The sequence below is a fragment of the Pleurodeles waltl genome, chromosome 6 (genome assembly GCF_031143425.1).
Source record: "Pleurodeles waltl isolate 20211129_DDA chromosome 6, aPleWal1.hap1.20221129, whole genome shotgun sequence".
NCBI lineage: Eukaryota > Metazoa > Chordata > Amphibia > Caudata > Salamandridae > Pleurodeles > Pleurodeles waltl.
In genome coordinates, this window is record NC_090445.1 from 403,767,170 (window position 1) to 403,793,166 (window position 25,997).

Below are 25,997 nucleotides of genomic sequence, written 5' to 3' on the forward strand. Positions count from 1 at the left end.
AGGTGAATTGTGGGAACTGTAGTTTCAAGCTTCCAAGGACCATCTCAGAGCCTCTAGACCAGGAGGCTTTAAACTGGGGGGCAGGCCTCCCTCTGGGAGCCCTAAGTGCTCCCGGGGGGAGGGGAGGGGGGAGAGTGGGTGTGGGAATGCCAGGCTCTGGCCAAAAGAAGCATTATACTGATAGCAGTGCTTTGTTTTAGGCAGAAACAAATTAGCAGCAGTGAGCCACTCCGTATTGGGCGATTACTCAAATATTTTGCCATTTATATATTTAGATCCTGGCTGGGAGAAGGTGTCAAAAAGGAAAAGGTTCTAAATAGTCTTCAAAACCCCACCCCTATTTGTAATAAACACACTGTGGATACCTTTACATGTTAGTAAGGCCTTCCCGTCCAGAATAATTTGTATATAAATCATGAATTTGATTGCATTTTTAAAACAGTAACAACTTAACTGCAATGTTTAAATATGTTCTAGAATTATTTAAACATTTCCAACTTAATAGAATACTTGTGAAAAAAATTTGATGAGAGCCCTGATTATTATTTTTTCCCACAGGAGTGCACAGAATTAAAAGGTTTAAAGACCACTGCTCTAGACACTTATATTTCTGTTTTGGACACTTTGAACCCTCAAGAGGAATTCAGGATGAAGATACAGAAGTGTGGAGCAACGTTTGGAAAAAGCTCCATAAGTGGACTGACCAGATGTCAAGAGTCAAGACAACTACCTGCAACTGCAACCCGGCCTGGATTTCAGGTTCATCCCACTGAGAGCTCCGGAGCTCCAGACTTCCAGGATTTGACCGGGGCTACGTGGAGAAGCAATGCAACAACGTTGCACTGAAAGTGGCCTGCTTGAGGGGACTGCACATCGTTCAAAGAAAATCCTCCAGAAAAGCTTCTGAGTCCGAAGGTAACATTTTGACCGGGGTATCCCACTTATTGTATCCGACCAGGACTCCATCGCCGTCAGCCTCAAACTTTGACTTTGTCCCGGTCAAGCATGACAGGATGTCCCAAGTTGGCGCTCTAGGTTTTTAAGCACTATAAAGTGCTCATATCCCTGGTTCCCTATAGTGCATTTTGGTCATTGTGGTGTCATATTAAAGATAAAAACATTTCCTAATTTTGTAAATTGGTGTGGGATTTTTATTGTGTCTTGTGTCTACTTATTTACTCTATTGGTATTATTAAATGCTTCACATACCTGTCTCCTGAGTTAAGCCTGTCTGCTTCCAGCCAGTAACCAAGGGTTGAACCAGGGGCTAATGTACTGACACCTTGACTGGACCTTATATTGCATTGGAGGACATATTGCTAGTGGTAGGTGCCTACTTACCCTTACTAATAATCCACCTTCCAACAGGAAGGCAATGTGGCATGTAGGTCATCAAGGTATGAGGAAGACCAAAGAAAGAATCAGGTTAAGTTACTGGTGGTCTGACAGGGATATCCAAGTAGAGAAACTAATCCAAGATTGTTGTGATTACATGAATAGTGACAAGATCCAGGGGTGGCTGCTGTCGAAGCAAAGTGGCGGGCGTGGGCACAAAACAAAAAGACAAGAAAAATTGAAATAAAATAAAAAACTTACCTTATGCCTGCAGCATTGCCACTTGTTAGAAATGGGGTCTTTGGTTGGCAGTCAGGTTACCCCCTGTTCAAGCAAGACCCTTACTCTAGTCAGGGCAAAAGAGAAACACACCCGGTTAAACCCCTCTCACCCGCTTGGTAGCTTGGCACGAGCAGAAAGGCTGAACCCAGAGACAATGTGTAAAGTATTTGTACCAACACACACAGTAATACAGTGAAAACACTACAAGATGTCTCAACACCAGGTTAGAAAAATAGCCAATATTTATCTGAACAAAACAAGACTGAAATGACAAAAATCCAATATACATTAGCAAAGGTATGAATTTTTAAACGATTAAACTTCACTATAGCGCTTAGAAACACAAAAGCTTTGAGCTGATGATATCACGGCGTCGTGACGGAGTCATTCCCAACAATCCGATGCTAATGGGCCGGTCACTGAGTCACACCGACCCGTACCTTGTGAAAATTAGGAAACAAGCTGGTGCACGGAGTCGGGATCCAGTTGTCACAGGATCCGGTACGCCATTGGTTCCGGTGCTGTGGGGTGAAGGAGAGGAGGGGCAGCAAAGAGCTGTCTGGTCCCTGCTGCTGAGCAGTAGAGGTGAGGGGCCATTAGTGAGAAGCGTTAGATCCGAGCACTTCCGGTGGAGTCAATATCCGGCAGTCATGGCATGGTGCAGCAAAGTCGGGTGTCATGGACATCAGTGACACAACACTTCGGGACTCACGGAGTCGCAGACTTCAGTGAGGTTTCTGTGACATCAGCCTGTGGGGTCTTTGCACTCCAGCAAGGACCACGGCTTCAGTGTCGCAGAATCCGCCAGCGGCGTCAGCCCAGGGTCGTCAGAAGTCGGTGCTCTTGGTTCTTCTTCATTGTTCACCAGTTTCTCTTTTCAAGGGCCCAGGGACTTGATAGGGCACCACTTGGCAGGGCAGGAGTCTCAGCAGAGAGTCCAGGTGCTGGTAGAGGAAGTATTTGATGGTCTGAGACTTCAGAACAAGGGGCAAGCTCAGTCCAAGACTTGGAGATACCTATCAAGCAGGAATATACCACAAAGTCTTTGTCCCCTTTCTCAGGCAAAAGCAGCAACTGCAGGATAGCCCAACAAAGCACAGTCACAGGGAGGGGCAGCACTTCTCCTTCAGCTCTTCAGCTCTTCAGCTCTTCAGCTCTTCTCCTAACAGAGGTTCCTCTTGAATCCTTAAAATGATCTAAAGTCTGAGGTTTTGGGTCTAATACTCATATCCCTTTCTGCCTCTGAAGTTCCCCAACTTCAAAGAAAAATCTCTGTTGTTTACAGGATCCAGCATTGCCCAGGCTTTGCTCCAGATGCACACCAGGGGGTTGGAGACTGCATTGTGTGAGGGCAGGCACAGCCCTTTCAGGCGTAAGTGACCACTCCTCCCTCCACTCTAGCCCAAATGGTCCATCAAGATATGCAGGCTACACCCCAGCTCCCACTGTGTCACTTTCTAGTGGAGATGCACAAACAGCCCAGCAGTCAGTCTGACCCAGACAAGGAATACACAAACAGGCAGAGTCACAGAATGGTTTAAGCAAGAATATGCCCACTTTCTAAAAGTGGCATTTTCAAACTAACAATCGAAAACCCACCTTCACTAAAAGATGTATTTTTCAATTCTGAGTTCAGAGACCCCAAAATCCCCATTTCCATCTGCTTTCAAATGGAAACTGCACTTTAAGGATATTTAAAGGCAGCCCCCATGAGAGAGATAGGCCTTGCAACAGTGAAAACCGAATTTGGCAGTATTTCACTGTTTAGGACATGTAATATCATACAAGTACATGTCCTCCCTTTAACATACACTGCACCCTGCCCATGGGGGTACCTAGGCCTTCCTGAAGGGGTGCCTTAAATGTAGAAAAGAGAAGGTTTAGGCTTGGCAAGTGAGTACACTTGCCAAGTCGATTTGGCAGTTTAAAAACTGCACACAGAGACTCTGCAGTGGAAGGTTAGAGCCATGTTCACAGGGCTACTTATGTGGGTGGCACAATCAGTGCTGCAGGCCCACTAGTAGCATTTGATTTACAGGTCTGGGGCACCCCTAATGCACTTTACTAGGAGGTTAGTAGTAAATAAAATATGCCAATTATGGAAAAGTCAATTACACGTACAATTTCACTTAGGGAACACATGCACTTTGGCACTGATCAGCAGTGGTAAAGTGCCCAGAGTAACAAAAACAGTAAAAACAGAGTCCAGCACACAGCAACAATCTGTGAAGTAGAGGCAAAATGTTAGGGGAGACCACGCCATGGATGCAAGGTCTAACACTGCTCTTCTGGCTCCACTCAATGCAGGCACAGGCTCCCAGCCTGCCCAGCGGCCCTTCCTAATGCTGCTCTCATGCTGCTGGCAGCATAGAAGCAGCATCAGGATTGGCCTAAGCACCTTGGCTTTGTGCTTCCAGGCAGACAGGGAACCTGCTTCTGCTGTCTCCAACCCAACAACACAGCTCGGTTTGGAGAAGGCTCAGTGCACACGTGGATTTGGCTGTCCTCAGACGACCGGCCAAACCCACATGCACATTGAGGGGAGTGCACAACACTCCCCCTCCCTGCCTGTCACCCCCATGACCCCACCCCCTTGAAAAACAAAACAATAAAAAACATAGGGCCAGGTTTACTAAAGAGTGTGGCAAAATTGTCAGGGTCGCACTGCGTCACTTTAGAAATGCAGGGATGTGTCGTATTTACTAGAATACGGTGCACCCCTGTGCTTCCCCCTGCGTTGGCACTAATTTGAGCTCCCTAGCACCAATGCAGGCATCATTGCACTGTCGTGCCAGGATGTCTGCGTTGAGGGGTTTGATTGCTTACGTGCGGGAAGGTGTCCCTTCCTGGACATAAGAAATCACTAATGGCGATTTGGCACTTCTGTGAATTCAGCACACACCGAAGTGCCAAAGTGTCATTTTGAAATGATTGTTTATGTGTAGGAAGAGACACCTTCCTGCACATAAACAATAATTTCTGGCATTTTGCTCTTTCTATGCATGCTGCAGAATGCAGTAAACATAGAAAAATCAAAAAACAAGAAGGAATAAAGTATTCCTTCTCGTTGCGCCTTGCTAACGCCACCCCCTGGTCTGGCGTTATATTTTGGCACTGCCTCAGGTTTGTGAAAACTCTCAAATCTGAGGCAGCATCAAAATAAAAATGGGTGTTTCTGTGGCACACCCACAGCAACACCCAGTGCACGCCCCTTCCATGCAAAGAGCTGCATGTAAATAGGCCGTATTTACAAGGTGGTGTTAAGCCACAAAACGTGGCTTCACGCTACCTTATAAGTACGGCGCAGGGCATTGTGCCACTGGAGCATCAAGAAAAGTGACGCTCCGGTGGGGCTAGGGGCTCTTAAATATGCTGCATGGCTCATTATCATCTTATTTTTCAAGTTTTGCAACTGCTGCAGCTGGTGGGGGTGATGCTCCTTGGCCATAGCGGAGGAGCCACCACTGAGAAGATCTACAAAGTTAGGACATTACTAAAGTAGATTAAAAAGTTACCTAATAAACCACTGGAAGATATTTTATTGGGTATTGTCAGCCCACTTCAAGGCAAAAGACAATATACCTATCTTCTTGTGTTGGTTGATCAGTTTTCCCATTGGGGGGAATTAGCATTTGTGTATAGCACTGAGACGAAAAGAGTCACAGATGTTCTAAGTAAGGTTTGCTGTATTCTGAGTGATAGCGTTTCTCAGCTTACTTTTAGAGAAATGGCGGAATTTTGAGACTCCGGAAGAATAAGGCATAGAACGTGTACTTTATATCATCTATTGGGAGAAGGTACTGTAGAGAGATTTAACAGAGTTGCAAAGTAATGTATACAAATGGAGAGAAGTACAGGTAGGCATTGAAAGGATGAATTAATGAAAAGTCTTTATTCTTACAGATTTACGGCACATATCAAAACAAAGAAAAAGCCTTTCTGAGTTGTTCAGAGGAAGAAAGGGGAACACAGAAGTCTCTACAGATTAGAGGAGTTGGGGAAGCAGAGTGGTATTCCATTGGAGATTAACAATGGGAAGATCAAGGACAAAAACAGTGAATGGATCAAAATAAGAATTGTGATCTTCGTAAACCTGTTTCAAGACAAAATATTAAAGTTGGTGATGTTGATATTACTAGGTTAGCAGTATTTACACGGTGAGTACCCAAATGTTTTAATCCTTGAAAAGTATTAAAGTTGTTTTGTAATGTTGCCAAACTTGATGATGGGAGAATATGAAATCTTAACCCTGTGGTTTTGCTCAAAGGTAATTTGGGAAATGTCCATAATTTCATCTTTTTTCTTGGTTATGTTGTTCACTAGTTAATGTAAATTAGTTTTTATGATTTTCTATCTATGTTTTTTAGCAAGAGCGGAAGTGTATGGCATTTGTATAGTTGTTTTTCAATGTGTGCTAAGGATCTGTATATTAATCCTTATTTGGCCGGTTAATCCGGTTTCTAGACAAATCAGGATTTATTGGGCACATACTTCTGTGAACAAGGGTAGACACTGCATACAGAGATGTGCATTCTGCAGGTCACACAATAAACTTATAAAATTGCACCGTTTGTGTATATGTATATTTTTAGACAGCTCAATTTCACTAAAATTGTCGGTGCCTGTGCAGACGTGCATAATGGGTTGAATTCAAGGCACTTGACTTCATTGTTGAACTTACGAACGTTCCCTAAGGTTTCATGTAGTACCTGGTCCTATTCAAAGTAACAGCAGGAAAACATATTCCAATACCTTGTGACTAAACGGGTGACAGTCTTCTCCTTCCTGCCCTAACGGGGTACACATCCGGAGTCCTCGCAGCCACAGGCTGATGGCACAGCAAGTTCCAGCCCCACACTGCAAATCTCTCTCACAAGCCTAGGACAAAGTTGAATAGGACATCATAGTTATCGTCATGGGAAGATTTATATTCATTTATATTTATTTTGTAGTTTTATATAGCAAGTACAATGCATAATTGGTACAATTATAATTATGAAATAGGAAAACTCAGCAAACAAACTGCAATTATTACAATAGCATCAGAGGAGTAATAGACATCTCTAATTTAAAACGTGTCATAGTACTTAAATGGCTGAAAACAGTAAAATATTAGTCAAGTCATGCAGGGATGAAAAGTCAAACAGATTAATTGGTCACGCTTATACAAGTAGCCAAGGTATATCAGTTGCAAAAATAATTAAACTGTGGAGTTTCTCGTACTTCACTTGGAAGAAACATGAAAGAAAACGAAATTAGCTCAAAAGAGCTCTCGTTAAGAGTAGCCACTTAATTCCAATTTAGCTCGTAACTATATTCTAAGATCCATGAGAATACACTGCATCTATTCACATTCGGCAGTCACATTCGGAAGTACTATTGACCCATTAGTGGGACTTAACAGGCACACATCCAGGGACTTCATGAAGACACACAGAGCGGAACGCTGTGAGGGCGTACGGAGCCAGAGAGGAGAAATACCAGTTAAAATTAGAATTTTAAAATCCTGTTTGCAAACAGAACACACACCTTAAATCAAAGGCTGGTGAAAATTGTTTCAGCAAGTGCCAATAAATAAGCCTGCCTCGGCAAGATTGCATACATTGATTGGAAGCATAAATCTATTCTTAGGCAGAGGCTTTTAAAACAAAGGGCATCTTTTGTCCAAGCTACAGAGGACTCTGAGGGAAAGTCATACAAATATTTTATATTGTCTTGCTGTCTGTGAACCAGAGACGTTTTCAACCTGAAAAACGTAAGAGCACAGATGGAGTAGATATTCGCTGCTAGTTAAACTTTGGTGAAGGAAGAACATAGCCCCTTCCCTCCTTCATCCAACCTGCTCCCCAACCTCCCCACCAATGGTGGAGAAACTAGAGGTACAGCAAAACCCCTACAAAATGTGAAGATTTTTAGGTGACAATTAGATACAAAGTGGCCCTGTGTAATGGTCCCTATGTGGAGTTTTTCTGCTAGTTTTTGATGTTTTTTAGGGCAATGTCTGTTGAAACAGCTGATGATTATCTTAAAAAGGTGATTGACGTGTCTTTGAACTGTAAGCACTAGGGCAGACTGAATGAAGGAATTAAGCAATCATTTAAGAAGTGGTGAAGTATGGTTATTAACGGTTAAGAGCGAATAAGGAGTTAGTATGAATGTTGTACGCTGATGAATAAAGACGTTAACCAGGCACTCCATGTGAAGCATGTACTTGTGCAGGCTCCCGGATTGGGGAGGACGCAACAGCTGGTGACAAGTAGGGGACATGTGCCCAGAAGAAACAAAACTGGTCTCCCTGAGAGTTTGCACGGATATAGCAAACTGCTTGTGTGTGCCACATGCAAATAAGCATGCAGTTGGCTTATGTGGAGTGCAAGCTTCACTCCAGCCCCTAAGAAGCCTTGTGGAGAAGTTGAAGGGCTAGCAGAGGAGTGCCATTGGAAAAGCCTGCCCAGACTCACCAGTAAGGCTGAGAGGACTCAATGAAAAATTATGTAATCATTTACGAGGTGTTAAAGTGTGGTTATTAAAGGGTATGAGATGATGAGAATTTAGTTGGAACTTTGTACTGTGATGAATAAAGACATTAGCTGCAAACTCCATGTGTGGCTTGTTCTTGTTCATGCTGCTTGGCTGGGGAGGACACAACAGTGATCTCTGTTTTCTTTTAATTGCTCTGACTGCGAAGTGAAGGCATTTTGTAAATCGAGCCTATTGACACTATGACTGGTGAAAGGAAAACGTTTCCGAACAACATGAATTTTATATGCACACGTTTATACAAACATTCCTTTGGTTTACAAATAAAACTTAGCAAGTGTTTCTAAATCTTCAGTTTGCTAAACATTGATCACTGAAGCTTTATGTTAACAAACAATTTAGCAGGGTTAAAACAAACAAAAAATGGTTACATGTATTTTTTGTAATAAGCACCAGATTGTAATTGCTGCAGTATAAAATAATCTATATTAAACATGTCTTATTTAAGTTTTGAATTGAACTTAATTGCAAACCCAAACATTTTGTGTTTTTTAGAGATAACAAGTATGTACAGTACATTACTGACATTATCACCTCCAAATCATTGTGGAAACAGTTAAGGTAAACATGTTTAATACTATGTGATCAATGTGTTATCATGACTCAGGCCCCATTTTTATTACCAAAAATTATCAGTAAGTTGGTAAGAAGGAGGTTAAATGTAACTTCCTTTAGCAGTACAGTGGTCTGGACCATGATATTTATCCTTACACTGACATTTGTGGGTGGCATCTATGGTTTATCAGTAGTGGGGGCAATTTAATGATTGTCCTGATCATCACTGGTGCTGTGCTGCAAGGGTCCTGCCCTGCTACAGATCGCCTCATATTTGGAAGCTTTAGAAATAGAGTGCCACAGCATTTCATGTTGACAAATCATCATGTTTGCAGTTCCATACATTAATTTAACAACACAGTGCACTCTGTGGGATGTTTCTAAAAATACAGCCAGTCAGACTAACACAGGCGTAAGATTGGCATCCAAGGGCCTGGTCTCCATTGGATCTGCTCCTTTTTTACAGATAGAATACAAGTTGCCAGCCTGGCACCTTACTCTTCAGAAGCCCGCAAACCGATCTTCAAAGTGCCTCAAGCTTCATCGCTCAGACCAACCCTGCTCAAATCATACATGATCCCTCTGGTCAATGACATCAACAACCTCTCCCATGTCGACGATACACAACTCATACTCTCCCTCTCAGACAAGACCCCCCAAAACAAGAAACAATTTTACCAACTCTATGACTGTAATCCCTAACTGGATGAAAGCCAACTGCCTCAAACTGAACACTGATGTTAGAAATTGGGTCTCTAGTTGACAGAGGTAAGCACTCTGTCCAAGTAGGGGCCACAATCCTAGTCAAGGTAAGTCAGATACACAGCCTAAATTAACCTGTGCTCACCCTCTGGTAGCTTGGCACAGAGAAGTCAGGCTTAAAGAGGGAATGTGTAAAGTATCTGTACAACACTTAAAACAGTAAAACAGTGTGAAAATAATCCACACAAAGTTAGAAAAATAAATCTCTTTAAAGAACAAAAGAATATCAAAGCAACAGAAATCCAACAAGCAGAAGTCAAGATATGAATTTTGAAAGAATATCTTCAATTGTAGAGATTAGAAGCCTAAACCACCAACCGGTGCTATCTGGTTGCACTTGACTGTGGTAAATCCAAAGTTCAGGCTGACCGCCATGAAGCGCGGGCCGGCTACAGGGATCAACTTTGTCCTGCTAAAACAGTATCTTGGATGGAGGCTTGTGTCGACATTGAAGATCTGATTTGAGGAGCCGAGAAGAGGATATGAAGGTGGTGTGTCACTTCTGACCTGCGCTGTCAGGGATGCTTTGTTGTTGCGCCAAGCAGTCATTGATGCGGTGTCCTCGAAGGGCAGCATGGAACCATTTGTGCTGAAGGTGATGCATCATAGTTGAGCAATGCAACTGGCAATGCGAAGGCGATGCAATGGGGCTGATGGTGACGCATCAATCCTGAGCCAATCAATCAGCGATGTGAAGTCCTCATCCTCTGTGGCACTGGCGATACGTTGGCATGAATGAGAGATGTGGCAGTTCCAATGGACACAGTGACTGCGATGTGTGAGTTTTCCCCGAACACAGCTGTAGAACCCACGTCCAGGGGCCCAGGACTGGATTGGCACCACTGTTCTGGGTAGAACTCACAGTTGGCAGAGTCCAGAAGCTGTAGGAGAGATGCAAACAGTCTTTGATGTCCCTGAGACTGCAGAACAGGAGGCAAGCCAGCAAGTGCTCGGAGTCACTTTGGTTCTGGGGATGTAGAGATGCTGGTCCAGTCCTTCTCACTCCCAGGCACATAGGCAGCAGGCAGTAGGGCATGCACAACAAAAGCAGGATTCAAGCAAAGTCCAGCAGGGTCCAGTAGAGTGGCAGTCCTTTCAGCAGATCAACAGTCCCTCTTTCTGGTAGAATGTCTTCAGGTCCAGAAGTGTACTGATTTGGTTGGGCTTGGGGTCCAGTACTTATACCCAGTTGTGCCTTTGAAGTGGGGCAAAGTTCAAAGAGAGGCATTTGAAGTGTCCCTGTGCATGGCTCCAGACATTTCATAGGAGGTTATGCAGCTCTTTGTGTGGGGACAGGCACAGGTGCAAGTGTCAGCTCCTCTCCAGCCCAGCCGAGGAAGACCCATTAGCCTGATGATAGGGCATCAGGATGTGAATGGCACACCTCAGCTATGTTTTTGTGTGACTGTCTAGAGGGAATGCACAATAACCCATTTGTGAGTTCAGAGACACCTAACTCAAAATACCTATCTGGTCCCAATTGGAAATTACATTTATAAAAAGCAATAAGGAAATCCCAGTGTTTACCTATGGACGATATAGGCTTTGCAGTATTAAAAAATGAATGTAAGGGTTTTTCTCTACTTGGACATGTAAAACTTAAAAGCACATGCCCAGCTTTTCAAATACACTTCATCCTGCTCTTGGGGCTGTCCATGGCCTACCTTAGGGGTGACCTATATGTAGTAAAAAGGAAGGTTTTGGGCCCGGCAAAAGAGTAAAATCACCATGTCAACATGGCCATTTAAAACTGTACACACAGGCTCCACAATGGCAGGCCGTAGCCATGTTTGAAGGGCTACCAACGTGGGAGGCACACTCAGTGCCACAGGCCCACCAGTAGCATTTAATTTACAGGCCCTGGACACATGTAGTTTACTTTACTAGGGATTTATAAATGAATTAAATATGCTAATTGTGGATAAGCCAATGTTACCATGTTTTTAGCAGTGATCACATGCAGTTTAGCACTGGTTACCAGTGGTAAGGTGCCCAGAGCCCTAAAGCCAACAAAACCGTATTCGGCAAAAAGAGGAGGAGGAAGGAAAAATGTTTGGAGATGACACTGCAGCAAGGGCCAGGTCCAACAACTACCAAGACCGCAAATGTGCACTTCACCAAGAACACCTCACCATGGGACTCCAAATGGTGGCCGGCCGATTTGGGACCCAAACCCAGGACCCACACAACAGTAAACTGGACGTGATCGCACAAGTCAATACTGTCAATGCATCCTGCTTCTAGGCCCAGGTGTAGAAATCTCCTCTGCCAGCAGAGTTTGCAGAATTCTGGCACTTTGCACTACATGGAGTAAAGCAAAGAATCCAAATTCTGCAATCCAGCATTGACCGGAGTTCATTTGCATGCACAACGTTGGGTGTTGGTGCTCTCTCACAAGACTTTGCATTCAATCTTGCTCTTTCTGGCCTCACGCATGAGACTTTGCACTTACTTGTGCTGCTTTCGGCCACAACAGCAGCCAAATGAGTCCCGTTGATTAGCGCAAATGCTCCTGGAGTCGATTCTCTACTCCAGATACATCTAACTCCAGTCAAAAAGTGTTTTTGAGTGGATTTTCTTCTTCAATTGACCCTTCAAGTTGTATTTTAGATTAAGAAGCATTTTCTTTTTCTCCAAACAGGAAGGAAGTGCCCCAGACACTCCAACGTCCTGTTCCTGACCAGCAGGTTCCTCCTATTGCTTTATCCATCTCCTGGTCACTTTTTACTTGGATTTTGAGGTGAAAGGACCACTCTCCTTATCTCCTAGAAATTCCTTTGGTTTTAAGGACTTTGTTTTGTGAAATCACACAATTAAGTTAAAAAAACGATCAAATAAGGGTGTTGTTTGTTTGCTTGGGCATGCACCAGTATTTCTTTGTACTTTCACTTTATTTTCAAAGTATCATAGTGGTGATAGGCTGTAGCTTAAGTATGGGCCTATTTATGATTTGTTTTGCATTAATTGATTTTTCATCTTTTGTAAAGAAAAATTGTTGCGCAGCTCAATACCTGCAATTTTCTACGTGTTTGTAACATTTACAAAATTATTTTACTATGTGGTCTAGATTCCCAAAGGGTCATCTAGCCAGTACGCCCAGTACTAGTAGTCATCAGTGCATGAAATACTTATTTCAATTGTATATGTATTTAAAGCTTCATTTAGGGCAGAGATGGCTTTAGATTAAATTAGAAATGTATGCTATTTTCTGTATTTCATTTTCTTTGCAAACAATGTATATGTTGTGTGGTAATATCTTATGGCATAGGAGGATGTGTGTACTGTTGTTGTGAAAATTTGATTAGCTCAGTTAATTTTCATGTTTTCTATTGCTGAATTAATGTTAGTGTTTTCTTCAATATTACCACCATGGCTCCTTATGGCCAGTGTGTGTGTGTGTGTGTTTGCTAGTCATCATTCACCATTTGCCTTTTTCTCCATTCTATGTGGCCAGGGGCCACTTGGGGAATGTATTTACATAGGCTTGCATGTGTTCTTTGTTCTCCATGCAGCCATTTTCTGATTCCAGCTGGTGAGTCTGTGCCCTTTGCCATAGGCTTGCATGTGTTCTTCTTTGTTTTCTTTGCTCCTTGTTGTCGTTGTTTGGTCATGTGGCTGGAAGCCATTTTGTGCATACAGCCAGTGTTTCTTTGCAATATGCATGCATGTGTTCTTTCTTTGTTCCCCATGCCTCCTTCCTTATTGTTGTTTGACCATGTGGTTGGCAACCATTTTGTCAATCCAGCCAGTGCCCCTTTGCCATAGGTTTGCATGTGTTTTTTGTTTGCCATGCCTCCTTGCTTCTTGTTGTTGTTTGACCATGTGGCTGACAGCCATTTTGTGTTTGCAGCCAGTTTTCCTTTGTGATAGGCTTGCATTTTTCTTTCTATGTTCCACATGCCTTCTTGCTCTTTTTTGTTGTTGTTTGACCATGTGGCTGGCAGCTATTTTGTGTATGCAGTCAGTGTTCTTTTGTCATAGGCTTGCGTGTGTTCTTTCTTTGTTTCCCATGCCTCATTGCTCCTTGTTGTTGTTGTTTGACCATGTGGCTGGTGGCCATTTTGCTCATCCAACCAGTGTCTCTTTGTCATGGGCTTGCTTGTGATCCTTGTTTGCATGCCTCCTTGCTCCTTGTTGTTGTGTTGCTTTACCATGTGGCTGGCACCCATTTTGTGCATCCAGCTAGTGTGTCTTTGCCATCGGCTTACACACAAACATAGTTAATTATTCATTGTTTGATTATTTTAAGTTGATATTTAAATTTTAATTTTAATTTTAAATTTTTAGCTCAATTTTTACCATATTTTATTTTTATTTTATTGTTTAATTTCTTGTTTTTCCTGTTTTCATTTTTTTAAAGTTTTTAGTTTTTTAAATATTTTTAAATTTTAATTGTATTTAATTCTGCATTTTGCCTTGATTCATCTATCCATATCCATTCCTCCATCCACCCACCAAAGACGCACAGCCGTACTACAGCACTACTGTTTCTTTAGGTGTATAATAATTCAATTTCCTCCTGGACACACTGGCTGCAGAGAACTGCAGACAAATCAGCCGCATAATTCATCTTTTTTTTTAATGATTATTGCATTTCCCCTGTGCCATTTTCCCATGTACGTCTCTCTGAGTACCCTAGGTGTCTCCTTAAAAATGGAGATAAAGCAAGAAGTTATATCTGCATGTTGTGCTGACTGATTTGAAAATACATTTTATGATGTGGTGGTGTGGTTTGACTTTACAATGTTTGATTAAATTGGTATTTATTACATAAGTAACCAATCACACTCAGACTGTATTTGTTTATACTATTTCAACCTGCAACAACGCCATGTTTCACTGACTACACGTTTTTCTTGCTTTGTTGCTTTTAGGTGCACTCACTTCACCTTCAGTACTGCCAAAGAGAAGGCCTGACAGTTATTTTGGCCCTCCAAACCCGTCCACTTGTGCATCTTAGTGCCATTGCCAATTTAGAGCTTAAGATGGCCCCAGAGAAGGTTGCTCCAAAAAAGTGGGCAGTGAGAAGACGCAGCTTTTCACCAGTGGGATGCCAATCAGAACCTTTTTCGGGAGACGTGTGCTTGCCACAATGGCCTCTGGGGAGGAACCTGGGAGCAGCGCTCCTGCATCAAATGCACCACCCATCCAAAGCCCAAGACCAGGTCTGTCAGTGAGGCAGCCACTGCAATCATAACAATGCCGATGAGCAGTGGTTTTGAATTGGATTTGTCCCTTTTGCATATTAGAACCCAATTGTTTCAGGAAAAAGAGCAAAGTGGAGAGCAGCGGCATCCAGCAATAGTTGATCTTCCTGAAGCTGGAGCAGAAAAGGAGGTCAAGATTCCTGCAGAACAATACTCTCCTCTTTTAGAATCAATGGCTTCCAGATCGCCAGCAAGAAAAAGGAAGGGTACTACTCAACCATCTTTTCCAAGCACCACTTCTGATGATGATGATAGTGATATGGACTGGACGCTGGAAAACACTGGGAGACACCAGGAGAGGCAAGAGAAAAGAAAAATTCCAGAAAGCCTTAGAATCATGGAAGCTGATGATGATGAAGAGCATGATGACATCGAGCCAGTCATTGTGGAAGCTAGCACAGAGGAGTCCGACATCACTATCCTACCTGCTCCAAGGGATGTGGTACAGACAGCACCGCCAGCTCCCATATTTGTAATGCCCCAGCAGGGACCTACACCAGCCCCTAGGGACCTACACTCAGTAGAAGTATGCACTGGAGAGAGGCATTCAACACAACCACCTACCTCCAGTTCTTCTTCAGCCATTAGTAGTGGCCCAATAAGATACTATTTCTCCCCAGTTTGGGATTTTTTTACAATTAGCAAACAGGAGGAGAACATTGCAATATGTTCCATTTGCCATGCAAGTGTTTGTTGGGGTAAGCCTGCTTCACATTATGGTACTGGAGGTCAGATGACCCGTTTGGAAAAAACATCACACAATCCAGTGGGAGGAGCACCTTAACAAAATTGCTGAACGTGGTCGCGGTGGTGAAGATGAGGAGAGACAGGAAACATCAGCTACAACTGGTCAAGTCACGGTGGAAGGTGAGGAAGAATGAGAGGGTGACATCCTCACACAAAACAGCCCTGTCCCCAGCAGTGCACCAGAATCACCTGCCTCAGTGACCTCACAATAACACAGGAAGACTCAGAATCAGATGGAGACCCCACAGCATCTGGTGACTGCACCATGGCGCACATTGAGTCTGTCGCCACCTACATCTTAAAAGTAACCTCCTCAGTGGCCCTACCAATGAAGAAACTCCAGGCTACAATTACAGGCATGTTTAGGCAGGAGCAGCCCTATGACTGCAACCTCCCAATGGCACGTTTGTACATTGCGGAGCTGGCAAGTATGTTAGTGCTGAACATCAACCCTTATTCTTTTGTGGAAGGAGTGGGATTCTTAGAGTTTGTGCCAGCCATCTGCCCGAAATGGAAGATTCCAAGTCAGACCTATTTTGTTACAGTTGCTGTTCCAGCTCTGCATCACGATGTGCTGCAACTGGTTGGACAAGCTCTGCAGCAAAGAGTTGTCCACACTATCCACCTGACGACGCAATGGATTACATGTGCATCACTGCACACTGGATCTCTCTTGTGGGGTTAAAGCAAAAGCTATCTACAGGTCTTGGCCCTGCAGAAAGTTTTAAGAGTGTTCAGCCGCATGCAACAGTAGCCATGTTCATCATGGAGGAATCACACACAGCTACAAACATCTTGAAAAAATGTAATAGCAAGGTGTCTGAATGGCTGTGACACAGAGATCTCCAATTTGGATTTGTTGCCACAGACAATGGCACTAACATAGTCAAGGCCATGGCAGATGGTGGCTATTTCAGGGTCCTGTGCTTGGCGCACTGCGTCAACCTGGTTGTGCAAGACTTTCTTAAAAAAACAAGACATAGTCAGCAACATATTGACCACCTGCAGGCAAATCTGCATTCATTTCAGCCATTCTTTTAAAGCCTGTTTAAAGTTGCAGATTATTCAATGTGGTAACAGGGTACCAGTTAAAGCTCTGATACAAGAGGTGCCAACACTTTGGAAGACAACCTATTATATGTCGCAGCGTCTGTTTGAGCAGTACAGACAGATCTATGACAATGTCGTTCTAAGAGGAGGGGATGCAATTAGGAAAGGTATGACCATGGATGAGGAAAAATGGGGCCTAGTCAAAAGACTGGCAAGGATGTTGCTCCCTTTTGAGGTTTCATCTGGGAAGTTAGCAATGAGGACGGTACGAGGGGCCAAGCTATCCCGTTGTTGCATCTGCTACAGGACCAGCTAAAGAAGGTGTCTGAAAGGTTTGCACTCGGAGGTGTGAACAAAAACCCAGAAGCACATGCCTTGGTTGAAAGCTTAAGCTATCACTTGACTTGCAATGCCAGACTGCAAGATGACATTATCTCGTCCAAAGAGTACATCGGTACCACCCTACTTGATCCGCACTACAAAATAATTCTTTCCTCTTTCATTCCTTTTTTTTAAGGGAATGTTTCAAAATATAAGAGGTGGAGAACTGGAAGAAGAAAGGCTGGAACTTAGAGTCCCACTCCGTAGTTCTGGGGTGCCACCTTCAACTTCCAGAGAGGGCAGTCTTGTCTCAGAGCAGCCAAAACCAGCAACAAGAACATCGGCAACAGCAGCATCGGAAGAATCATACCCAACCTCTGTATTGGCTTGGTTTCCAGTGGCAGGTCTTAAGTCCAGTGCAGAGGTGAAGGCAAAAGAGGACGAGCAAGTGGCAGCACCAAAAACACTTCAGAGGGTGTTCCAGGAGTATCTGGATGGCACAAAAGAGGTGTATGTTGATCAAAACCCATTGGTGTATTGGTATAGGAAGATCAGCCAATGGCCCTAGCTCAGCAGGCTGTCAATAAAGTATCTGACTTGTCCTGTAGCCAGTGTATCTGCTGAACATGTATTTATTACAGCTGGTGCAGTTGTTACAGTGAGAAGGATCAGTCTCTCACCTCAAAGTGTGGAGAGATAAACCATGATGTAAACGAACCAGCATTTTACGCTACCTGATTACACTGTTCCCGAAACACCACAGGAGGAGGAGGAAGATGATTGGCCAAAATCAAGTGTGCTGCTGACCAACTTCTGGGTGAACCACCTGAGTTTGAGGATGATCTGTACTTCCTTGACTGAGTATACCAGTGCCACCATAGAAAATTTTAATTATTTCTTGTTGAACTGTTCTCTTTCTTTCTTTCTTTCTTTCTTTCTTTCTTTCTTTCTTTCTTTCTTTCTTTCTTTCTTTCTTTCTTTCATTCCACACAGAGCAATACTGTCAGATTTATGTTACCCTATCATGTTTTTGTCACATATTATTATATGACCGGATTGGAGTTGGACCTGTGTGCATCGAAGAAGCCCCCACATTCCCTTCAGGACTTTGGAGACAATGCCTGCCTCTCTCACATGCCAATGCCTATCCACCTAGGATGGCTGTGCAGGAAGATCCTTGATTAAAAGACTGTTAGTGCCAATGCCAAGTTCCAATGTGTTGCTGCTTGCTACCAATGGAGGATATAATATTTTGTTCAACCACATGCTTGGATTGGAAGAGGTAACTAGTAACTATTAACTATTGAACTGATGAGTGGTGATATATTGAGTGATTGTGAGGGATTATTGATGATGTATGTGGTGGCTGACAGTGAGGGAATGAGTTTAACAAAATTGTAAACTTGATTCTGATGATTTGAAATGTTTGGGGGCTGATGGGTGATATTTGTTTCTGAAAGTGATTGGTCTTTTAAACTCAGTGAAATTTACCTGCAGGGTCCACTCCTTTTTTCTGATTTCTCACACCAGACCAGTCACTTTAGACCAAATACAAATATACACAAAATACTCAGTTCTATTTCTCTATGTGTTCTTCAACAGCATGGCACTTGTACCTTGCTTGGTTTGGGACTGGGGCGGCGTATCTCAGAATCAGGTGGAAGAAGATGGAAGGACTACCTCAACAGCTAGAAGGAGAAAGTTATTGACTTCAAAGAGAAACAATGATGATGGCAAAGGCTCTGAGGCCTAGTACTTCTGTGGACTGGAGAGAGGTGCGTTGATTTGGGAAATGCTGCTGAGTATGTGTTTGCTGCACTGCTGGCTCACACATGAAACTCCTCTTTATGTTCTTGCTCTGTCTCAGTCATCCTGGTACACTCCTGACTCCTCATGAAGCTTAACATGTTTCCTTTTGTCCTTCTTCTTTACTCTACAATACAGTTACTGTTTTTTCAATACACAGGCCTTCTCTTAGTCCTCTCCTACATGAACAAAACTTGGTGAAAGCTCAAGACTCCGGCTTATCAACCGGACAGGTTCAGCCAGGCTCCCAAGAGAGCCGGACATTCCAAGATAACTGGAGATGCACCACCCAATTTGGCAATACAGAATAATTTTCCTTTTAACAATCACAATTTTTAGTACTAGATGGGTTAACTTCAAACATACATAGTTTTATTTTCAAAAAGAGAAGACATTTAGACATACTATCTTGGGTCCCTCTGGGGCAGAAGGACTGTTTGCAATGCATTTAAATGAACGGTGTCATACTTATCCCTTTGTTTCCTTTCACAACATATTGTTGAAGGTGTGCTGCTCAGCGCCCCAATGAATAATGTTGTGATTTCTTTTGTGCAGTGTTTGTCAATTCATCAAGCCCCTGGGTCTGTGTGATTTATTGAGGTGTGACTTAATTTTACGCTAAAAATGAATCACACACTTTCTGGGGCGGATGTGGTGAAAGCGACATCAACTCACTGCATGGCCTTCTGTTACCTGAGCAATATTCCATACCGGCCCCATCAACATCATCATTAAGGCCTGTTGTGTTTAACCTTGTCCAATCACTCTTGACTCTGAACCAACTTCTCCTAACGCCATGATTTAATTTCCTAAGCTATGATACAATATGACTATAAAGCTAGCTCTCTGTTTTCTTTCAATCTAGATGACAGTTATGGATAACCTTTTGATTAATCCTGCATTTGTCGTTTGCCTGGGTGGGAGTGGCACCTTTTTTCCTCCCTGTAAGGGCGCTAGCCTGGTACTACTGCTACCTACCACCCCCTTAAGATGCCACCTAAGGAAAAACCCTGCAGTATGAAGACTCCCTTGCTTGATCTATTTAGGTCAGAGAAGAACTGTGGATTGAAGTTAACTCCTACTGAAGAAGATGTTGTCTGTCTGTATCTAGGTGTTTGTAGGCAAAATTGGCAATGGCAATATCCCCTAGTGGTCAATATAGTTTCAGAGGGCAGTTGAGCAAGGGTATAAGTAATTGACATACACTTTTTTTTGCACATTTAAAAAACAGGCTACACTAAAAGACAGCAGTCAAACTAAAACACCAAAAAAATGGAGGCATAAATCAAGTAAAATAATTGATCCCCTTTTTATTTTTAACAAATACAAACCCACCCTTTCCACCAACAGGCCCAACCCTCTCCCCCAAACAAATAACCCCATTCCCAAAAAGTCCAAAGAAAAGTCCAATGTACAAATTTTTTGAAAACACTGTCCCAACTCCCTCCACGCCCTCTCCATCCACAATAAGTCCCTCCCACCAAAACATTTTTTTTTAAAAAGGGCTCAGCAGAGGGCACTGTCTATATGGGTCTGGAGCTGGTCCAGTCTCTGCTCGATCCTAGAGAGGCGGCTCCATCAGGTCCATCCACTGCAAGATACAGTGGACCAATGCCCTTTCAGAGAGGGAGGGGCGGCAGCAGGTGCAGTCAGGGACCCTAACAGCTGGTGGCACCAGCAATGTAGTGGCCGGAGGGCTGGAGGCTGGGGCTGGCATGTTGCTGAGCTGGGTCCTGAGTCAGAGGCACTTATTTCAGCCTCTTTCTCCTTCAGGAGAACCACCCGCTAATATTTGGCCTGGATGTTCTCCAACTTCTGCTGCCTTAGACGGGCTGCTATCTCCTGTCTGGTTGGTTGCATCCAGCAGGAGTACCTATATCAAGAAAAACAAAAAAGAGACAAACTGTAAACAATGCTCTGTACAAACAAATATTCAAAAGTAAGTAGTGGGTGGCACAGTAGCACTACATTACTGGCCCCCTAGGGACATTGGAATTTAATGTGATTTTGATTAGGAGAGTCACAGGGCCAATTTTATTTGTTTACCCACACAGGCTTCACATAAAAAGCACTGACTGCTAGAAAATAATTAAGGCAGAATAACACCAGATTAAAAAAACGGTGATTTTATTTTTATTCTTTTAAAACCTTTCCTAGCAACTAAACAGACACTTTTCATGGAAAAATAAAAATGAATTACTTCTCAGTTACGAGTAAAGCATAAACAATCATTTCAAATTGAAGCTTTAGCACTTCTGTGTGTGCTGCATTTTGCAGCACACGCAGAAGTGCCAAATTGCCATTAGTGATTGTTTATGTGCAGGAATGAACACCTTCTCACACATAAACAATCAAACCCCTCAATGCAGACATCCTTACACAATGGTGCAAGGATGCCTGGGTTGGCGCTAGGCATCTCAGTTTAGCACCAGCCCAGAGGGAAACACAGGGGTGCGCCGTTTTTAATGAATATGGTGCATCCCTGCATTTCTAAAGTGGCACAGTGCGTTGCTGCCAATTTTGAGTAAATCTGGCTCCAAGTACCTTGCTACTGTCTGCAGCTGGGGCAGCTGTAGTTAACAATTATCTATGTTTAATTCCAATGGCCCTGCTTTTCCTTGTCACTTAGTTCCTAACCTGACTCCAAAGAGGCAGATGAATAAATAGGAAACGTCACATGTCATGTATAAAATGCGGATTTATTTATCCTGTCTGCCACAAATAGACGGTGGGGAAAATGATGCACTGCACTATAGGGAAAGGAACAGGCTATATAGATTATAATTGGCACGTTCCTCACAGAGTACTCTTTACACCAAACTTGAAAGCAAATCAGGCACTTACTAGTTACACTTTACTCACTGACCTCGCAAATTCTATTCAACAAATTAATTTGCTGAGCAGTAAGGAAAGGAAACTTTATTCATCCAAACAGTTACTCAGCCATCCTTTCATTCTTCTTACTTTTTTGACCCATAGCCACCACGATTTAAGCTTTATTTTCTCTCATCCAGTCTTTCACCAAAATTCACAATCCATTACCTATCCATTCAACATCTACTATCCATCCCTTCTTTCAATCATCCTTTCACCCATCCATCCATTTACCAAATACTCACCCATGCCTCCTTTCACCCACCCATGCATCCTTTCCTTTCACTTATTTCACCCATTCTTTCTTTTAACCTTCCATTCTTTCCTGTTTCATAAAGCCATAATTTATTTTTAGTCTACATGTGTGTTTTTGCTGAGTTGCAGATAGAAGAGGCCATAGGTAATCCAACCACCGCTGCAGCTGTAACGTGGGGGTTCCGTCATGATCCCCACGATGCCCTTGCAGGTAGTGAGTAATAGTAATTGTCATTAAGCAAGCAATGTGACTTACCACCAGCCATCCATGCTGCCGCTTCTCCCCCTGCTCCATCTTCCCCTGCAGCAGAACTTGAACTGGCTCCACTAGTAGTCGATGTGGCTAGAAAAAATATTATACAGTTTTTAGATGCCAGGAACACCTCCCCTCATTTTTTTAATAAAAGAAATTGAACCCCAATACATTGTTACAGTTCTGTTAGAACTGCAGTATCAAATATTTCACTCAAGGCATTTTGTTGGGTCTCAATGTTAGAAAAGCCAGCTAGTCAGGTCAACCAAAAACAATGGAAATGGAGGGGCAGAGCTATAGCCTAAGATGATGATGACTCTGAACCATTGAAGGGCAATGGAGGGGAGGAATATAAATGGTCAAAGAAAGACAGAAAAAAAGATAATGCAAGTACAACAGGAATTAAACAAAACTTGGATAGGAGTTGGAAAAAAGGAGACAGTAACAATGCCAATTTTAAAGTAGCATAATAGTAGGAAGATAAAAGTTAGGGAAATAATACTAATATTAAATAATAGGTCTTACTGGTATGAGCAGAGCCATCAGCATTAGTGCTGGCGGTCAGCACCTCCCCAGCTCCTGATGACCCATCTCTGTGTTATCCCTCTTCTTGCCCTTGGGTGCTGATCTAAGAAATAAGGAAGCTAAAATAATTGATTAGTGGTACAGTTAATCTCCATCATTAATTCACTATGGTGTCAGGAGGACAGAGGAGTCTGCATTGCAATGGCTACTTAAATAATCAGCCAAAGTGAATGCCCACCAGTACAATGATGTAGCACTGAGCACCTGTCTAGCTCTAACTGGATCACATAATAAATAATATTCTTAATGTAAAGTAAACATTACTTACCTCTGAGTGTGCGCAGCATGCTTTTTGGAAAAAAAGTTAGCATTGTAGAACACAAACACAATAATATAGTTAATACTCACCAAGCACAGGAATCTCCATGCCTAGTAGGTCAAGGAGATTCTGCTCGCAGTCAATGATATCTGCCCAGTAGTGAGTCAACTGCTGAGTGGTGCGCTGGACCGGGGTGGTGCCCCGGACATACCTGCACAACCTAGCCCAATGCAACCAATGCTCCTGCGGGGGGGTAACTCCTCCCAGGCCCGCCCCCTGCTGCCAGCATGGAGGGGAGGTGGCACTGCACATCAAAAAACAGTGCTGCCACCTCCTCCTCACAAAAGGTTGGCCAGAGCTGCACCCCTTGGCCGTGCCGCTGCCCACAAGGTAGGTGGCTGCTGTTGGCTGCTGTTGGCTGTCTGGGGGGGGCCTGGCGCTACCGCTCCCATGTTCGCTGGCTCTGCCCTGCTCTGGTGCTGGGTGGTGAGGTGAGCAAAACAAACTGGAGGAAAAGGAAGGAAGGAAGAAATAACTAAGGAAGTAAAATACAATAACTCACAAAAGCACAAAAAAAATTAACTAATGTAAAAATACACAGACACAAAAAGACACATTAATACAATAAATAAAAATGAGAGGGAGATCAATTAGGAGGATGGAGGACTGAAAAGATTATCAAGAGATGAAAAACCTGGCCTGGCAGCATAAACAGAGTGAAAAACAAGATGGCTGTGCCAAGGGAACCGCTTTGTGTCACTTGTGCTCGATTTTGAACGTGAGTACGTACTTAGCATTGTGTTTGATGTAAAACGCAATGCAAACGGGCACGACAAGGAACTCTGCCTGTCTGCACAACACTATAATAACTGTCACTCACACCCTAGTCACCAGCAATGGACTACAGGAACACCCTCTATGCCAAGATCACCAAGTAGCTCACTAGAAGACTACAAACCATCCAGAAATCGGAAGCCATACTTATCCTTAACATCACATAAAGTACTCACACCACACCCCAGCTCACGAAGTTCTACTGGCTCCTGATACACAAACGTGCTCATTTCAAACTCCTCACACACATTTAAGGCACTACATAACTTAGCCCGCACATACCTGAACAGCTTCATCTCCTTCCATCATCCACTCAGACGCCTCTACTCCACAGTCTCTTACTCGCACACATCCCACACATACATAGAACCAGATCAAGCAGAGATGAATTCTCTTGCATCAATCCTAAAGCCTGGAATGGCATCCGGCACCTTATCAGAGTCTCATCCTCTCTTCTTAAATTCCACCAAAATCTCAAGACCTGGCTTTTCAAACAACCAACCTATTTTAGGCAGGGTTATGCATGAACACTTACACACAAGGATATGGTCACGGGTGAAAGTGTGCTTTACAGATACACATAAAATAAATATGCGTAGCCTTGGTCCAATATCCAATATTCCAAAAAGGATAAATTCATTGCACAGTTTACTGTTCATTTGCAGATTAGTACATACTTTAGATACTTTTTACTGAACAGGAAGTACCTCTGATGGCAACATTTGCCTGGTGCAATGGGCTTTCTTATGTATTCTTTGTGTGTTTCACATAAGCTTTATTCGGCCAACAGACCATCAAAGCAATACAATACAATACAATATAATATAATAATATAAACCATAATGTCATAGAAAAATTTAAAAAAAGAATGATCCATGTTTGCCCGTCTTAAAACAATTTCAACTCATTGTAAATAAAAAGTGCGTATGCGCCATGCTGTTGCTAAAAACTTACTTACTGCGTAAATTGTCACATTTGAATTGTGGCTTTTTAAGATCCGCAAAGCTAAAAAACATTTCCTTAAATTCAATTCCCTACAGATTTTATATATCCATTTAAACCTTGGGATTGAATAGGCGGGACAAAAAAACATAAAATGTTCTACTGTTTCGGAAGGAATGCCACATACAGGTCAGGTATCAGAGCTTGACTTAGGTCCCCATCTGCTCGTTAAGGCCTTCAGGGGTAATGTTCCAAATCGAAATCTGGCATACAAACTTTTGCCTAACAAATCAGGTATTGTATCTAAGTATGGTTCAAACTCAGGGTACCATTTAAAATCAATAAACGAGTTAGTTAAATGACCATTCGATTTCTGAGAAATGTAATTATTACATATGTGGGACCAGTAAGCTCTCTTCAATACTTTTACATGGGGCTTCACAAGTTGCTGGGGATTCTCCCAGAAGTTCCTCAGTCCTAGCATGCAAAACCAACTAGATACGTGTTTGATCCATGGTATGGACATGGAGTTAGAGGTTTTTAACAATTCTAATAGGGAAGACTTATATATAGCCAGTTCAGGAACTACCCAAAGCCTCACCCAATATAGTAGGGGCCGTAAGATAATCAAATCGGCTATACGTTTAAGCCCTAGATCTAAAAAAAGGGGGGTTAATGGGGTGCTAGTGGGACAAGCACATAGAGCCCGAGCAAAGCTATTCTCAATTTTAGTTATCCTACTGCTATCTGTCATGCCCCAAATCTCTGCACCATAAACAGCAGCACCCTGTGCCTTGGCCACATAGATCTTTACTGCTGGAGACACAACTTTAGCGATCGTATTCCTGTAAAGGCGTAATATGGATGCTGCCCGATGTTGCAAAAGCCCACCACTCTTACCGACTTGTTCGTCCCAGAGGAGTGAGTCTGTAAGCCTCACACCCAAGTAGTCGATAGAGCTAACCTGGTCCAAAATAGCTCCATCTAACCTGATCGTACACTTCTTACGAGAGCCAGAGCGAAGCACCATCAATTTTGTTTTCTTCGAGTTCAGCTCTAAACCAAAATTCCAGCAGAATGATTTAAATCTATCCACAAGAATTTGCAGCCCCATAGGGGTCTTTGAGATCAATAGAGAGTCATCCGCAAAAAGAAGAATTGGGATTTTCTGATTGCCTAAGCTGGGAGCATCATTCTGGCATGTCATGAGTTCTTGGACCACCTCGTTAATGAATAAAGAAAACAAAAGTGGCGCTAGGACACATCCCTGACGAACACCTCTTTTAATGGGAAACTTGTTAGTCAGTTCGCCTTGGTTACCCCATCTTACTTGAGCGTATGTGCCTTCATGCATACGTGTTAATAAATGAATGATATCAGATGGTGCCCC

At 43.0% G+C, this 25,997-nt stretch overlaps 1 protein-coding gene across 1 annotated transcript in view; it reads right to left on the reverse strand.

The window, feature by feature from the left end:
* PROK1 (prokineticin 1) overlaps window positions 1-25,997 on the reverse strand; it is a 232,860-nt gene that overhangs the window by 128,179 nt on the left and 78,684 nt on the right. The window contains exon 2 of the mRNA XM_069238331.1: window positions 6,370-6,495. Coding sequence (XP_069094432.1) covers window positions 6,370-6,495 — 126 coding nt within the window. The remainder of the gene's footprint in view (window positions 1-6,369; window positions 6,496-25,997) is intronic.